Raw genomic sequence first — 18,218 nt, 5'->3', positions numbered from 1 at the left:
GCTGGCAGCATTGTCTTCATCAGAGTTTGGCTCGTAGGCAACAGTGATGAAGGCCTTGGGAGGGTCCTCGACGTCAGACATGTTAATGCCGTTTGACGAGGCATCGTTGTCTTCATCATCGTCGTTCACGCTGTTGTAGTCCTTGGTGTCGATACCGAGGAGGTGCTTGCCATCAAGCGATGCCTTCACTGGAGTCTTCCACCCGTCGAAGTTTCTGGACCCGGTTAGCCGAGGGAAGCCTGGGACTCTTGACCTATTTAAGTAGCCGTCATTAGCGCTTTATAAAAAGACTTGCTGAAGAAGGGGTAAAACGAAACGTGATATTAATAAGCATAGGAACCCTGAGGTTCATTGGGTTCTAGTAAACCATTCTCAAAACCATAGTGACGAATTGCCAGCATGACCATTTAACATGTTGCCTTTCTTGAGAACTATTATTCTTCATGTATGCAATAGTATGAATCACAGGTAGGTCCAAAGACGAGCCTAACTTCAACAAGATTAACGCCATAAGATGTTGATTGCCTATTGCCTATTGCTATGCCCTTATCATCATTAAACATGCCACTCGCGCGAGCAGCTTTGTGGGCGTCGTGGGTAAACCTATGTCTTTCATTTCAGCGGCGCTTTTTTGTGTCCTGAAACTTTTTTCGTGTTTATTGTCAATAATCGGTACAATACTATATTGTACTGGGGTCGGTGATCCCCAATGATGAAAATGTTTATTGACTGTTGAAACCCCCAGATTGTTTTAACCCAATTATTATTTCCGACCTCTGTTTTTCAAACGATCGACTATACCATTAGATGAAGGTATGCATAGGGTTAATGTCTTACAGGGCTAGATCATCCTTAGCGTCGTCAGAGAGGTATGACCACCTCGAATGCCTCCCCTTTGAGCCTTATGTTCTTATCTCTGGTCCGACAGATGTTAAGTAGTGATGTGATGACTCATTGTGCAGCGCGCAGTATCGAGATTAGTTAGCCGTCTAAGCCGCACCAAATTCAAATATAAATACCATATCATAGTGTGGCTTGCAATTTTTGTGGGCGAACGGTGAACATTTGAACGCCTCTTGTAACTACTATATTTTTTTGTGTTGTTAGACTCTTTCCGCAATCGGGTGCTCCCGACAGCGAAGTTGTCATACCCACCTGTGGCTTGCTTGCTCAGCGGACAAGAGGTGGGCATGATACCCTCGCTACAGGGGAGCACCCGATTTGCCTGCTGAGCAAACAAGCCAGAGCGATACAGTGCAAAAGGCTCGGGCTTGCTTACCAGAAACCTGAGGCTTGTGGTTTAAGTGACAGCTACTCGAGAGGGTCAGCCGTCACAATGAACAAATATTTAGGGAAAAAATAATAACATGAAAACAGAAACTGTGAACATGCATTCAGTAGGAAGAACAAACAAAACAACACAGGGTAGTACATAGCCAAGAAAACAAACAGAAATACGCAAAGATCGTCCTAGTAGTTCAATATAAAATCAACCGTCTATCCCGCACATCGAGACCAATCACTTGTTTTTACTAAAGGACCCACCCTCAACTTCAACGACCAACTCTCTTCGGGCCATCTCGTAGCACTTGCGGGGGGAAGGCCCGCTGCTGCACGGCACTGAAGGGAGGCATTTTCAGCTCGCGGGGTAAGTGTCACATCAGCGCGACCAACCTGACTATTGGGGAGACTTTTGTACTTTAGTAGAAAAACCTACTATTGGACACTGGCGGTGGGAAAGATCTAGAGGGCATCCGTAGTGCAAATTGGTTTTGCATCTGGCCCCGGTGACAGCCCATTTGCCCAAGTAGCTACTGTTCTGAAAATAACCGCTCCGCATATAAGTCGAGCATTGTAAGTCTCGTAGCCAGTTAGTAAGATTTTGTTCTTGGTAGACCGGCACAGCAATTCGCCGAAGATGAGACCAAGGACAACTAGCGCCGTCGTCAAACCTCTCACTCGTCATCGACCTCTCACGTGTCATCGATCTCATCGAAGTCATTGAAGAAGATAAAGACCTTTTTTTTAGGAATTAATATAGACTACTTTCGTTAATTTTTACATTCTGTAAGTCAGTGCCGTAAAAGTAGAATGCACCCACAGGTATCAAGTTTCAAGTGTGGACACACAAAGTACGAAGTTTTCGCGTGCTCAAGATGGCGGATCCGGCCCAACAGCATACTGTGTTTGGGGCCGTGAGGAGCAGATAAAATTAATCGACGAGCTGCACAAGACGAGACAGCTGTCTGAAGTCAAGCTGGATGGGATGTACTTCTGTAAAGACGACTTCAAGCTCAGCGCTTTGATGGCGCGTTGACGCCGGCAACGGATGCCAATCACGTGGAGCGCCAGTGAGCTTGGATGGGCACATTTTTCCAGCGATAGCGCTCGTGGAATTGAAGTTTCCGGAGTCGCACGACGTCATTTTGGGGAAACCGTGGTTTAAGGACTACAACCCTCACGTCGATTGGCAAAAGGAGGAGGTTGTCATACCTGACCGAATGCAATTCATCGACGTGGACGCACCGTCGTTCTCGCACAACTTGAAGGAAGGAGAGTATGTCGGGTGAAGATACAACTTGTGCCCGGAGTGGAAGAATTCCAGAACCGACCTTTAACGTAGTCAGTTAGGAGTTCAAGGATGTGTTTCAGGAGCAATTACCAGACGGATTGCTTTCAATGCGCGAAGTCAACTTTGAGATGACGTGGACGAAGAGAGCTCAACCAAGCTCACGCGCACCGTTCCGCATGTCGAAGATGGAACAGGATGTTTTTGAAGAATATGTCAAAGACAAGTTGATGAATGGAGAGATCGAAGTGTCGAACTCGCCGTGAGACTCGAAGATCTTCACTATCCCGACGAAGGACCCAGTCACAGGTCAAACGCCGAAGAAGACGGAATGATTGCGTAGCGGTAGTTTGAAGATTCGGTTGCGTTGGTTTTCGACTGCCACTATCACAACAGAGTGACTGTCATTACCAAGAGCCCGTTGCCATGAATCGAGGAGTTGTTCGATAGGACGGTAGGTTGTGTCATCTGCACGTTAGTTGACGTAGCGCAGAGATATCATCAAATGCTGGTTCTGAAATCAAGCTGTCCGTACGCTGCGTCTCGAACACAGGAGTTTTTTTGTCAACCGCGGGATATGTAACAGGCTTAAGGCCGTTACTGACTTACACAAGCGCGTAGGAGATAGACAGGGAATATGACTCTGAGATTGAGTGTTGAGACAGTCGCGGCACTCTGATTGGCCACCGCGCGCTCGCGGTGGCACCCGTGTGACAGTAGCCTGTCACACCATCCCCCTCTCAAGGTTGCGACATGCACGTATCTAAAAATCTATAACGGATCTTGCGCGGCGTGGGCTTGTCAGTAGACATTCAGATCTCATGCGCGGAGAAGCAGGAGCAGCAGCATGGACGCGGGGGCCGTCGCACCGGGGCGCAACACGTACGAGAATACTCTGGAGCGGTGACCGCTGCACGACGGCAGCGCCGTTGTGAACGCTCGGGGCGACGGGGGAATGCGACGCCTGTTCAAGCGCTGGAGAGCGACACGCAGCAAACCCGTCACGGCGACCGGCGCCGTGACCCCGAGACCGCTCAACCGCGCGTGGACCGCCTTAGTCGAACGTTGGAATCCGGAGGGCGGCGACGAGTTAGTGCGGAAGCTGGAGGCGCGTGAGGAAACTCAGGCGCGACTGTCTGCGGGGGCTCGGGCTCGTGAATTGTGTAGTCTATCTTGGGAGGCTGATCGCCGTTGCTATTACGTTCACTTTCTCGAGGAGTGTCGATCGTGTCGCCGGCATGTCCAGCGACCCAGTACCACCGAGTGGTTGGAATACCTCGAGGATACACCGTCCTCCGAATCCGAGCGCATTTTTATCGGACGATACCGCGCTGCGCTTGACGTGTGGAGGACTTGCCACTGATTCCAGGGTTGCCTCGTCCACCGCCACACAGTCCGGAACGTCCACAAGGAGAACCGCGCGTGGCTCCCAATTATCTGGCATCGGCCCCAAACAACGCACAAGATACTGGCGATACGCCGGAACAACTCCGTCGCGGCGCCGCGACCCCGAAGACCAGGTTGAGGAACAGCGCGGCCATCGTCGTGTCGAAGGATACTCTCCACGATGTGACGAACGTTGGCCGCGCTATCCACAAGCGGGGCCGGACCATCACGTCCAAACGAAGCGTAGCCGCTGGCAGGACGCTGCGATCGCGCAACGTCTCGATTGTTTGGCGCGTCGACTAGACCAACTGGAGTGCGAGAATATGGAGCTGCGTCACCGGGTGCGTCAGCAGGAGACGGTGCGCTACCTGGATGATCACAGCTGGAGCGTCCGGGATTATCAGCGTCGTTGGGGAAAGTCGCAGGGTGGTATCGCCGCAGCCGACAGACGTAGAAGGTGGGATGTAGCCGTAAAGCCGTTGGTAGCTGCAATGTGTTAACGCCTTCAACACAATGAATGGTCCAATAAATCGGGCGCGAGCTTGTTCGCGCCTAAGTTCGTCACCAAAAATGGGTTGAGTACCGGTCGTGGACAGTAATACGCGGTCGCCCACGGCAAATTGCTCCATATGCTTACGGCCACAACGATCTGCATTCTCCTTTTGGTAATCAATCGCAGTCGCGATCGCATCGCGGACATATCGAACCACTGAGTGGTGCCGCAGCAGGAACTCGTTGGCAGTAGCTACGTCACGCGGATGTGGTGTCGAAGTTTACAGGAGTAGGCGCGGCGACTTCCACCGCGCTTGGCGCGTCTTGATACTCGATTGCATGACGACGCTTACTCGGGTCGATCAGCGTCCCACTCGTCCAGGCTGCGAGGTCCGATGGTGTCGCCCTTGGGGCGGCACGCGCACGTGCTCCTCTTGCAGGAGCGTCGGGTGGGCTCTGTGGTGCCGCCCTTGTGACTGCACGCGTCCGCATCGCTCTTGCTGTAGCTCGATCTCCATGTCGTGAGGTGACTCCGTTCAGTCGTGCGAACGAAGCGCCGACACTGTCCCACTTTCTTCCAATATATCAGCGGCGCCAAACCTATTCCCAACACTAAGTGATGCCCTTGACCGTGGAACGATCGCATATTCCTTCATACCCATTGCCCTTTCAAACGCCCTCGTTACGAGAATGTGATCCTGTTGCCTGAACTGACAAAGGAAGATATCGATGAAGCCACAGAACGTATACATACTGTTTTGAGCCTACTTGTTATCCAGTACGTGCCCAAACCCCAAACATATAAAACGTCAATAGCATCTTCATGTACCAAAAATTGGCGAACGAAAGCTGAATCCGAATGCCTGTCTCTCATCAAAAATAACACAGATCCTTATCCCACCTCCAAGAGGCCGGAGAGTTCTCCAAAATCGCTGGGTCGTTGTTGTCAAATATTCTGGCACCGGCGAAATGGATAGATAAAAAAACCGTCTTGTCATGAAAGGATTTCTCCGACAGTATGGTTTTGACTATGATGAGACATTATCTCCTGTCGTTCGGATGGAAGTGCTTTTCCGTATCTTAGCTACTCTTCTTGACTTCGAAATCCATAAGATGGATGTCAAGACCGCTTTCCTCAACGGTTGTCCAACTGAGGAAATCTTCATGGCTCAGCCGGAGGGATTCACCACTCCTTCGAAAGTTGATTAGAGATCGATGTGTCTTGATGACAAAAGTTGACATTTAGGCCTGCTACATTGCCGCCTATGTGGATGATTTACTTATTATCGCTCCCACGATTGACCTCGTATGCAGTATTACATCAGCCCTCAAACAGATATTTTCAATGCCAGATTTAGGGTAGGCACAATACATTCTGGGTTGATCTATCGTACGCAACCGTGAGGCAAGAACGATATTCATCCATCAACGCAGATGTGCAACTAATATCCTCGACAGGTTCAAACACCTGTCACATATCCAACTGTGACACCATCGGACCGCAGCATTAAAGTCACGAAAGCCATGGGGCCTACCACTCAAGAAGAGAGGGAAATCATGAAAGAAATACCCGACCGAGAAGTTGGTGTCAATATATGTACGTGATGGTTGGGACTCGCCCCGATCGCGTGTTTTTATGCGCGAGGTTACCCAATTCTCATCCAATCCTGGAAAGGAACATTGGAAGGCAGTGATAAAGATCTCAAATACCTGTCAGGTATAACAAACCAAGGTCTACTACTCGGTGGATCAGTACCTCTGATGACGACAAAGTAGCTGATCATCTGACACCTTACGCAGACTCGGTCTATCCTTATTGTCTTGGCACTAGAAGGTCGATTGGCGTACCCATCACAATGAACGGAATAAGTCCAGTGGCTTGGCAATCGCGAAAGCATCATACGGTAGTGCTCTCGACTACAGAAGTTGTGTACATTGCTTCATAACATTACATGCAAAAATATATTTTCCATAAGCACCTACTCAACGAACTTGACCTTTCAACAACTAAAGCAAGCACAATTATGGCGGATAATCAAAGCTGCATTAACCTATCAAACATTCCTGAACTACACGGACGAGCGAAACACATTGACATTCGTTATCCTTTTCTCCAAGAAAAGGTGGAGAGACATGAATTCAGTGTTGTTCACTACAATATCAAGTCATGGTAGCAGACATCTTCACCAAATCATTTGACAAGAATCAGTTCGGAACGTTAAGAAGTAAACTAGGAATGCGATCTATTGATTCTGTAGAAAACAGGTAAGTCAACACAGTGACACAAATTAATTCACTATTACGCAACAACTATGAATCAATCATTACACAACAACTATGAATCACAGGATAGCTCGAGATTTCCACTAAAAATAGGTTTACTCATAGCATCATATAGGGTTTACCCTCATCGAGGTTTCCCTGGCACACACACACCGAATATGCAATAAAAAATAGTGAAAATGGGTGACAGAATCACCGAAGCAAATGTGCGATCTGATTAAGCCTGAATAGCGACCTTGCGAACGAACATCACCGCTTCAATCCTTTTGCGATAATGTTCCAAGAACTTTTGACGTAACCGCCGTGCATGGTTAGCTTCCATCTTCATACGTGAAGAGCAAATGGGCCGCAAGCTCGGAGCTCCAGAGCCTTTTGCTCATTGGCCTTCCGCCAGGTCAAGCCGGTAACATTCGACACGCAATGAGACGTGTGAGAATCAAGGGAGCATATTATTTCATCAATTCCAAGTGTGTTAAGTTGTGTAGTGCGTGTAGGTGATTTATACTGGGATGTGAAAGGGCCCAGAGTCCGTGCAAAAGCAATTTAGAGCGAGTTTATAGGCGGCGCCAAAGGTTCTGATACGACATGTGGGCCAAGAAAAACAGCGAAATACAAATCAGGTTGTTCTTCAGTCTCATAGCGTCAATAAGACATGCGCACGCTCCGTTGTAAATTGGCAAATGATGCCGCCACCCAAAACTTGGCGTCCAGAACTTGGATGGGAGCCCTTTTTACGATAGTTTTTACGCGTAAATACGCCTGTTAGTGATTGGCCATTACAACCCACGTAGGTTTAACATTAAAACCAAGGTTACATTCAAATGGTTGGCTTCTGTCTACCGGAGAGGTTTGGGCGGTCCCACTCTTGCTTTTTTTCTGCGGCGGCCAAGTCGATCACTCGACCTATGCCTCACCAACTCGCAGGCTGTATTTTTGTATACCTACGTGTATGTGCGATGTGCGGCCACCATTACTGCTTGAATGTGGTGTGCATGCTTGTATTGAGGTTAACTTTGCTGTTCCGAAAGGTGGCTAAACTTAGTGTTTAATATGGTGCTACCACTGTGTAAATGCCTGCAAATGTTTTTAGCCTGTAGTACACCCTATATTAATTCTTACTCTTTGCGCTCACTCTATCCTTCGGTTTTGTTAAACGTGTTATCCGTGTGGGGAGGTGCAGGGTCTTTCATACGACCGGCAGCTTGGAACTATTGATAGCATTCAATGTGGTCAATGAGAAAACCAGTCCTATGCAGCGTGCGTAGGGTTTTTAAGGACGTTTTGACTACCACGGGCGGTGATATCGTGTTGCCGAAGAAACGAGAGCATCTCCTGCTCAACATTTGTACCAGCCTCAAGGACGTTGTCTCGGTAGCTTGCAGACCCCTCATCGAGTTGTAAACCTTCCGGAAGGAACAACTTCAAGAACACGACGACAAATTTGATAGATGACCTCGAATGCTTTGTTGCACTATCGGAAGATCTCCACCTTCGCGGCTCCTGTGCGTACCAGGTAAGCCACAGGTCTTTCAGGCTGGTGGGTGCTGATGTCTTACGCTTCCGGTTGGCTGGAGGATCGTCGGTGATTGACTCACGTGTGTCGTTTTGCTGTCGTTTTCTTTGTGGCTTATTGTAGAATGCAGCCTCCATTGTAGACACGCGGACGTCGAGCTTTTGACTGACTTGGGTTAATTGCTCAAACGACGCAGCTTGGTGGCGGAACGATGGGGTTTGTGTGATGTCCAGTGTGGTTATTGGCTTTCTAAAGGCTTGGGCGAAGGCGACGGCGACGGCTTTGGATCGCAGGCCAAATGTGAAGACCAGGATAACAGTGTGTTCAAAGTGAAGCCTTTTTCGACTGCGCACACTTCGAGGCGCTAAATTGCGAGACCATCCGGATTCAGGCTTTTGGCACACGGATAGCGGTAGGTATGCCTAGAAAGCGTCGAGTACGCGCCCATTTACATTATAATGCGCCGTTTCCAGACCAAATGATGCCGTGGAGAGTGCATCAGTCACGGATCGAATATTTGTCTGTGTGTTCGAGTCAAACTGTATAAAGACAGAAGCGCGACAGCTTGTCCGGGTCGCTACTGCTCAACACTCGCGCAACCTTGTGGTATTCCGAAGGCGTGTTGAAGACATACGCGAAGGCTTGTTCGAGGCCATCATGTTCCAAGCTCCATGGTCGAAGATCCACTTCACACATATACCAGCCTTTTCCTAAACGTATTGTTGTTAAAACTAAACCATGACAGTCCTCATGATATCACAATATTCGAGAACAACCAAAATTGAATCAAACTGTCATACAACTCGGAATTGTACGGTAGAAGCAAACATATTCGGTTTTGTACAAGAAAAAAACAGAAAGTACTTTGAAAACAAATATTTTAACACTATGATACTAAGTAAAACAAAACAAGAAACAAAATAAAGGGAAATTAAAACTCAGATAACAAGAAACAGAATTATGAGTCCAGCAACAACAATCTAGCACAAACATACTCGCCCTCAGAGCTATTTTGAAATATACCAAGCACATTTAAATTTCGCACAGTGGTTCAAACATACAATTGTATTTAAAAAAAATGACCGCAAAGGTCATTCACAATAATACTATATAGTATTGTGTTTTGCAAACATTTTGTCGTCGTTTTTACTTGGCGGTCCTCTCCAGTCGTAATAAAACCAGGTCGATAAACATATATCGAGGTCGCTCATACTAACGGCTCTGTATTACTAGCATCTGTGAAGCGGCCGATCTATATCATAAAACAGGGTAATTTTTATCTGTAAAACAAAATATATTAAATAGAAAATATACTTCATCAATTAGAAAAAGGAGCATCGAAAACTATGTACTAGCCTTCACACGACGAGATACAATGGTATCTACCGCATAGACACCACCAATGTGCTCGAAGTAGTTGTTGAGGACGCTCTCCGAATTAGGCATCACTAAATCTGAGTCAGACTTAATAAAAACAAGACGACTTCCATCCAAAGCACGGGAGATGCAGTGCCAGGTTTCAACCTGCAGTCCTGGTCGTCGACAAACCAAAATGAGTGAAGAATATTCGCACGCCACAATGGCGGCGGCAAGGAGCGAGACTTTTCAACGGCTTGAGCCGATTCAGGTAGCACAATTGGATACCCTCCCTCTGGAGGACTAGAGGTAGTGCATGGGTTGAGTAAGCGCCAAAGCGCTCATGTCCATGATCGACATCCGGACCAACCTTCTTGCGTCTTCTCAAAACCCTCCCGAGTATCAGAGGGATCAGGAAGTCGCAAATCTGAACGTTATTGTTGTTGGAGTAAAGACCGCAAAAGGTGTAGCGGTCCGGCAGGGCAGACACCCCTGATCTGGCAAATTGCACGAACACGCCTCGACGAGGTCATCTGTAGGAATTACTTAAACCCAGGTAGAATTTAATTCTAAAGTCAAAGCAGTATCAATTCGTGTTGAACAAAAGCTGATGCAACGAGTAGATTGTCCAAAACCTAGAATACAGCGAAGCCTTTCAGCACCATAGATGCCTTATCGACTAAAATCGTACTCCAGCAGAACAACCCACCCTTCGCACAGTCTTTGTTGAGGGATCAATGAGGAAGTTAGCTTAAGTCAGAAAGAATTCGAAAATGAATGAATAAGGAGAGGCAAGCTGCGTACATCTATATTATTATATTATAACCGCTACCTAGATTAAAACGCACGATAACTGCCAGCTGAAATCCCTGCGCACGACAAGCGCCAGCGCGATGATACAATAGACGGTTATACATTAGCCCCATCGCACCAAGGCAGTTATGAGATGTGTAGTCACATACAATGTCGAACGATCTGCAAGGAATTGGGGTGTCCCGCGATTGAGCTTTACTGGCTCATTTGGCGACTTGCCACCCGGAGCTGAAGCAGATAATAATATTTTTTTGCTTTAGTTCTTGCTTTTGATTCGCGCACTTGTTGTTTTCGACTAAACGTTTTGGTAGCTCTCTGCAAAAAATGGCTCGCACGAAGCAGGCAGCTAAGGTTTCTGTGGGTAGCAGGTAGCAAGCCGCCCCCCCCCCTGCCCAAGAGACAGCTGGCAGTACGAGCTGGTTATTCCAAGGCAAATAGAGCCAGGGCCGGCCATGGCGAAGAAGTAGATGGTTGCGTATCTTCGCGACAGTGTCGAGACAGGCTCCGATGTCACGTACACGGTGGTGTGGTAGACTGATGTAGAAGGAAAAGGCCCCGAGACGGACGAGCCTGCGGACAAGCTTCGTGAGAATGGATTTGGCGACGCCATGACCATCGTGGACGAGTGGGTTGGTGCCGGACGTGAGGGAGACTTTCTAGTCTGGGCAAAAACGCAACATGAAACTTTGCTAGGCGCCAACGTCAATGGCACGTCCATGTTTGGCGCTTTGATGAAGACTGCCGTGCTCGCGGGCTCTCCTTTGGCGGAACCAAGTGAAGAAGTTGAGAGTCTCCAGGAAGGCGCAACATCTCGCGGTGTGGACGTTTTGCTTGGCACTAGCTGAAACAGACGTGTGTCTTCCTCAACCAGCTACAGCGTGTCGTTTCACCTTTGTCCGTTCCCGACATGTTCAATTACCGGCAGTTCGGACATCGATGTGTTGGAGCAATCTGGCTTCTCAAGCTCACGAATGGGGTCTACGTGGCTGGTGCCCAAAGCATTATGTGTGTTGGATATCCGAAGAGAAGTGACCTTGGTCCTTGGAGCTCACGCCCCGGTCGCACAAGACTAATGAGATTAAAAACCTTGGAACCGGGGCGCAAGCCGTAGCGTGTTGATGCTGTACCCGGCGAACTGAAATTCGGCATGGTTCCACCGACGTTCACGGGTCCTACCCAGAGTAGCGAGAATCTAAACCATATCTGGTATCGCAAAAAAAAACATATATATACATAGAATTATTGACACATATAAATCACAAAGTGCATATTTTCATACATTTCACAGCGTGTATGTCCTGCCTCTGTACTACCTAGGACAATGCATCAACATTCTATATTACAGGTCACATACCGTTCCCGCCAAAATTCCGAGCGCCACACTTTTGATAGCCATGTCGAGTCGCGAGGCAAGCAAGAAGGCGGCCAAGGAGCTGCTGGCGCTGTGCGCGAAGGAGGGCGTCAAGGTCCCGACGGTAGGCGCCAGCTCAATCCACCTCATGCACCTCGACTCACCGCCTGTGCGTCGCTCCTAACCCTCTGCGTTGCTGTCTGCCTGCCTGCCCAGAACCCCATCAATGCTGCCGTCGAGGCCGGCACGATGCTCAACGCAACGCGCGAGGATGTGCGGCGCCAATAGCTGCAGCACGCGAGTCCACAGTATACGATGACTGACGTTTTGTATGCACCGATAGGGCGAGTTCCAGCTTGACGCGGCGCTGAAGGTGCGCAGTTAGAGTGATGATACCATTCCGGCAGCTGGGAAAGCGTTCTAACTTCCTGTCTATACGTTGCAACCAATGCAGGAAATGATCAAGAAATTCGGCGTGAAGGAGTCGGCGTCCCCCAAGAAGAAGAAGGGCAAGGCGGACGACAAGGCCGACGTCAAGACGGAGAAGAAGCCGCGCGGCCGCAAGCGCAAGGCCGACGACGTCAAGGACGAGGCCGCGGAGGACGAGGACGACGACAAGAAGGCCAAGAAGCCGCGCAAGAAGGCCGAGGCCGCGTGCGAGGCCAACCAGTCGCTGGCCGACGCCTTCGCCGAGCTCTCGGGCTTCGAGTTCAAGCGCGGCGAGAAGTTCAAGGGCGGCACGTGGTCCAAGGTGGCCAAGGCCATCCGCGACTGCGAGTCCGCCATCTCGTGCGGCAAGGACGCGCTCAAGCTCAAGGGCGTGGGCAAGTCGTCGGCCGCCAAGATCGACGAGTTCCTCGAGACCGGCACGCTCGAGAAGCTCGAGGAGTACCGCGCAGGCAACATGTAACACCATCAATCACGTCGCCAACGCCGCACTTGCTTTTTGTATGGCCGCCACAGCGCGTGTGGGCCACACCAACCGGCCGCCAAACGTCAACTTCAGCGTATCTTCTCGCCTGAGCCGTAGTCGACCGTAGTAGCATTCAGTCGCGTCCGAGGTCAACGGCCAGCACGTTGCGCCCCTTCCCGGACTGCTGCCTGTGGCCGGAGCTGCGCCGGAAAATCCTTTTTCTCAGCCCCCGAGCGCTGCGCTGCTGCGGCGTCTCCGCTGCCTGCCTGCACCTTCCAAAGCCAAAGCGTCTTTAGCACTCGAGCCCGTTTGAATTTTTGAACCGTGCAACAAGAAGCAGCAGGCCGAAGGCTGCAGCCTCAGCAGAGCCATTTCTGATTCAGAAGGCAGCAGAATGCAACGCGGTGAAGTGGCGGTGGCAAGCGCGTTCACGTCGCCCAGCAACCAGTTCGACCAGACGCAGCACATGCCGCAGCACTGGACGCCGCCGCCTCGAGCGAGCGTGAGGCCGCCCAGCCCGCCACCCGACGACCAAGACAGACCGCAGCAGAGCTACCGCCACTCCCTGTCGCTGCCCGGGGCTGGCCGCCGCAACGCTACAGCCAGTGGATACAACAACAAGCACAGAAAGCCCAAGCACTCGCAGCAGTCGGCAACGCCCTGCACGAAGCTGCTGTCCGGGTACGGCTGCCCTTACGGCGACAAGTGCCACTTCTCACACCACCTGCGTGCGTTCTACCCGGGCTTCTTCGAGTACGGGTGCGTACGCTTTCATTCTAACGGTAGAATGTGCAGCTGCGGCTAATTAAAGGCGGCTTGAGTGCAGGCCCGCCGGATACGACGACTCAATCTGGTCCGCCACGATCGCCGCTCCTCCGCGGTCCCGTCAAAGCTACACGCAACGTCAGATGCCAGGCCCAGGAAACCCTCCGTAAGTGGTGCTTTTCCATATTTCCCGCTATTGCCTTGCACGCCTAAGCAGGTAGGGAGGTGACTCTCTCGCTGAGCTGTTGTGCCGTGACTGACGCCTCGTCCTATCTTGTTCAGCATGCCAAAAAGTGATCCGGCTCGTCACTCTTCGACTTTGCGCATGCCACCGCAGCGAGATCGAGCATCGTCTTTTGCGGGTCACAAGTCTCATGATAACCAGACAGACGGTGTCCCGATGTCGTCCAGCGGAAAGCTAATGTTTAAGGAAGCTGTGCTCCGGCAGAGCAAGGCGAAACTTGCGCAGAGTAAGCACAACGAGGCTTCTCCCCACAATACCTCCGAAGCAAACGGGATTGGCGATGAGAACCGGCACACCAATCGAGAAGTCACGACACCAGAGAACGAGTGTTCTGACACAAACCTTCAGTATCCATTTCAACGGCACTATCCGCGACGCAAGAAAAACCTGCGTGGGCGTAAGTGCGCCTCAGGTGACAGCGCGCCAAACTCTATCAATGGGGATTCCCCTAAGTTTTGCCGCAATCCGAACTATTTATTCAGTGAAGTCGACGGCGTCGACCTACCGCGAACGGAGTCCATCCAGCCACAGCAGCAGCAGTATTACCCTCTTCCTGCGACAGCAACACAGTTACTGAATTCGGTCTGTCCTCCGTATTCACAGTACGTGACTGAGGAGCAATTTCACAGGTACTGCTCGCCGACATTACTGGTTGCAGCCTATTGAATATCTGGCTAACAATCCAATTCTCATGTTCTCCTGTTGTGACAGCAATATCAGCAAGCAACTTGAAGGTTTTGTAGACTATATTGACACCCAGCTGGCATCGAAGGATATGCACCAACAGCAAGCCATCGACTCGCTGCAGGAGCTGGTGCGATCTCTGTGGCCTGATGCTATGATTGACGTTTACGGCTCGAGCTACACGCGGCTTGCATTACCTGTGAGTGACGTCGATTGTGTGCTAGTTGCAAGATCGTTGGCAGGAGAGCAACCTTTGACTATTTTGGAGGCACTGGCAGCCGAGGTAGAGCGCCAGCCGTGGACAAAACAACTTGAACTGCTCGGAAGTGCGAAAATCCCAGTGCTCAAGATGACCTATTCCCTCGACCCAGCACAGCAAGATGTACTGCTTGACCTAACGTGCGGTCATTCAGTTGGTCATACTGGACTCGGTGCTCGTGATCTAATTTATTCGTTCCAAGCGGAGATGCCAGCGTTGCGCCCTCTGGTCCTGATTTTGAAGAGCCACCTCCTCCGCCATGGTAGGACTTGAGTGCTTCCTCTGGGTGTGCTGACACTGACTCGTAACGGGTAATTGCGACACTGTAGATCTGAAGTGCGCATTCACTGGTGGTATATCGTCGTATGTCTTGGTGATTTTGGTGATACGCTTTTTGCAGGTAATGTATGCCATATTGGACACGATTTAACCTGATTCTGTTGATTGATGCGCATTATCTATTTGGTGTTGTGAAAGGCTTGCGGTGATACCCACCGCAAGTCATTTGCCAGCGCACGCAAGATACACGGAGGGGGTAGAAGAAGAAGCTACTCGGATAACGCATCGCGGGACTTCCCAGACGAACTCGCTTACTCTTTCAGCCCGAGTGATATCGGGCCCCAGCCGAAATGGTGCTACACATTTTCGCGCAACGGTCGTGTTACGTGGCGTACTGGCATCGGCAGCCTGCTGATGCTCTTCCTGGAAACGTACATCACCTTTGACTATCGTCACTTCGGCATCTCCATCGAGAACGAAGGGTTCGTCCATGTGCTTTTTGCGAAGTGAAAATACCCTGGACTTACACTGTGAACTGATGTGTGGTTAGAGAGTTTTTTCTGCTTCCGCCAGAAAAAGTGGTATCCACGCAATGCTCCGTTGTGATCCCTTATGTCGCGGATCCGATCAAGCCTGGACGAAGCATTTGCAATTGCTTTCGCATGCACGAGGTGAGTGGTAATCGTCGATATGTACTCACAGGAAACCCTCAATGTAACACTCCTGTGTTCGCTAGGTGATTCAAGCGTGGCTAGCATTGTACCAGAACCTGGCTGCTGGTGCCCCATTGGTTGCGTGTGTTGCTGGTGGCTCTAGCCCTTGAGCGAATGAATCAAACATGACAACCAACGACGTGCCATCATGCTGAGTCGTCAGACTACGATGCAGGAGCATCTGTGCGCGCACCCACTAAATGTCCGTCCATGTTCACCCTCGTGCAGCAAGGCTGTCTCCTCCAAGACCACCGCTGACACATATTTTTTTTTCAAGTCACTAAGTAAAAACTCCATAGCGTTTTCGCGTCCTGGTGGTGTCGACAGTGTAGTAGTGCTTCAGTGGAACGATTCCGCGCTATGAGCTCTTACGCGTTTGCAGGACAGAGAATACTGAACAGTAACTCACAAATACAAGATGCAGGCGCAGAAGGTGGCACTTGTTTCCATAACAATAGTGTGCACCAGTTGACCCACACAACAACGAGCTAACGGTGCCTAAAACTCTAGGGGGCGCACGCTCATGAACTCAGAGACCAGGTCGTCGGTAATGGCGGCACGGCGCTTCTGGAAGGCCAGCGTGTACTCGGCCATGACGTCAATCAGTTTTTGCTTCACTTCACCCGACATCATGCGGCCAGCACCGTACTCTTGGCCAATGTGTGCGAGCTCCTCATCGTCCTCAAGCATGAACGAAAGGTACTGGTACGGGATGTCGGCCTCCAAGTTGGCGCCGTACTTCTCGTGGTCGGCCTTAGTCTCACCTCCGCCGCTGTGAATATAACCGCCCACCACAGTTAGAATAAACGTCATCACACCTGCACACGAATTCAACAGAACAGCTAGGAGGCTTACCTGAAGGCGTACTTCTTGATCTTGTTGGCGATGTCATCCGGCGAGTCCGAAATGTAGATAGTGGTGCTCGCCTTGCTGGCGCTCATCTTGGTGGTGCTTCCCTGCAGCGCGGGGAAGAACTTGGAGTGCATGGAGGCAGGCTTGAGGTAGCCAATACGCGGCGCCACATCGCGCGTCATACGGAAGTACGGGTCCTGGTCAATGGCGTGAGGGATAAGGCAGCGCAGTCCCTTGCGTCCGCCCAGGACGACGGGGAACGTCTCCGAGAAAGAGGGCACGGCCTGGATAGCCGGGAACGACGACTTGCCGATGTTGTCCGATCCCGTGAAGCCGAAGATGCCGCGCACCTGGTTGTACGTGACGCACTTCTGCACCTTGAGGATCTGCGGGTACATCTCCTTGATGTAGTCGGTGTTGGCGAAGATGAAGGTCTTCTTGACGTCGAAGCCGCAGGCGATGATGTCCTTGGCGTTCTCCCACGCCATGACCTCGCTCTCCTCGAGGGTCTGGTCCTTGAACAGGAACTTCTCGTCGTTGGTGAGCTGGATCACGAGCGGCACGTCGAAGACCTTCTGCAGCCAGGCCGTGAAGGTGAAGGGGATGAGGTGGCCCATGTGCAGGCTGCCCGAGGACGGGCCGCGGCCCGTGTACAGGAAGAACTTCTCGCCCTTCTCGTACGCGTCCAGGATCACGTCCAGGTCGCGGTGCGAGAAGAAGTAGCCGCGGCGCAGGTAGCGGTGCGCCTTGTGGCCCGTGAGCCGCTCCATGCGCTCCACCATCTCGGGCGGGATCTTGGTGCTGCCGAACTGCTCCACGAGCTTGTCGTAGTCGACGCCGTCCTCGGCCTCCACGTCCCAGGGCGTCACCACCTGCGCGCCGGCGGCCGCGCCCGAGCTCAGCACCTGGTGCTGGAACTCGGCCTGGCGCAGCAGCAGGTCGGCGTCGGAGGGCACGGCCGCGCTCTCGGCGGGCTTGGCGCTCTCGGAGGGCTTGGCCTTCTTCTGCTTCTGCTTGCCGGCCTGCTTGCCGCCGGCCTTGGCGGCGCCACCCGCGGCCTTCTTGGCCGCCTGCTCGGCCAGCTTCTTCTCCTTCTTGAGCTGGTTCTTGGACTTCTTGGGGGCGTCGCCGTCGGCCGCGGGGGCTGCAGCAGCGGCGTCCTTCTGCTTCTTGGGGGCCGCGGGCGGCGCGTAGTCGGCGCCCGTCAGCGCCTTGAACTGCGCCTTGAGCGCCAGCAGCTCCTGCACCTGCGCCGCGATCTGCGCCGCGTTGGCCGCGTCCTTGGCCGCCTTGAGCTCGCGGATGGCGTTGCCCACGGCCACGATCTTGTCCGTCAGCTGCTGCGCCTCCATGGTGCCGAGGTGTCGGGGGCTTTCGTGATATGCGGGGGCCATACAATCAGAGGTGAGAGATGGCGACGCGCCATTGGACAAAAAGAGACTATAGTGGGGCATACGTAACACACGTCGCAGATGGGTGTCGAGCACTGACGTGGTCAAGATTTGACCTTGACCACATTTGCTGATGAAAGGAGGGCTCTTGGATATTTTTTTTTGCCAAGTATTCAGCTTAATGCATTCACAACTACAAAGTCGAAGCAAAGTCCGAGACACTGGGTCCCACGAGATTTCCTGCTTGTTTGCCAGACTTGCCATACTGGTCATGGGAACGACGAATATCCTTTGGGCGTTCCAGAGCTTCCTCCAGCAGTCCGATCGCTTTTAGCAGATCCACAATATTCTACCC

General features: G+C 51.4%; 3 protein-coding genes across 3 annotated transcripts; 2 read left to right on the top strand and 1 right to left on the bottom strand.

Annotated features, from left to right (window-relative positions):
- Positions 1-11,806: 11,806 nt before the first annotated feature.
- On the top strand, positions 11,807-12,673 carry IUM83_13342 (dna polymerase beta; the record flags this gene model as incomplete). The annotated part of the gene is made up of 4 exons (XM_067938011.1): positions 11,807-11,887; positions 11,980-12,036; positions 12,107-12,136; positions 12,218-12,673. The coding sequence occupies 4 exons, from the start codon at positions 11,807-11,809 to the stop codon at positions 12,671-12,673; spliced, it is 624 nt and encodes a 207-aa protein (XP_067788340.1).
- Positions 12,674-13,070: 397 nt separating this feature from the next.
- IUM83_13341 (Poly(A) RNA polymerase protein 2) lies at positions 13,071-15,730 on the top strand (the record flags this gene model as incomplete). Its single annotated transcript, XM_067938010.1, has 9 exons — positions 13,071-13,435; positions 13,503-13,607; positions 13,724-14,314; positions 14,397-14,568; positions 14,872-14,890; positions 14,958-15,028; positions 15,106-15,389; positions 15,458-15,578; positions 15,644-15,730. 9 exons carry the CDS (start codon positions 13,071-13,073, stop codon positions 15,728-15,730), a joined length of 1,815 nt encoding a protein of 604 aa, XP_067788337.1.
- Positions 15,731-16,118: 388 nt separating this feature from the next.
- On the bottom strand, positions 16,119-17,824 carry IUM83_13340 (tryptophan-tRNA ligase; the record flags this gene model as incomplete). Its single annotated transcript, XM_067938009.1, has 2 exons — positions 16,119-16,392; positions 16,476-17,824. The coding sequence occupies 2 exons, from the start codon at positions 17,822-17,824 to the stop codon at positions 16,119-16,121; spliced, it is 1,623 nt and encodes a 540-aa protein (XP_067788338.1).
- Positions 17,825-18,218: the final 394 nt, after the last annotated feature.

Source organism: Phytophthora cinnamomi, assembly GCF_018691715.1.
Source record: "Phytophthora cinnamomi strain GKB4 chromosome Unknown Contig54, whole genome shotgun sequence".
Lineage (NCBI taxonomy): Eukaryota > Oomycota > Peronosporomycetes > Peronosporales > Peronosporaceae > Phytophthora > Phytophthora cinnamomi.
Note: the sequence above shows the minus strand (reverse complement) of the source record. Positions and strands in the feature narration are given on the sequence as shown.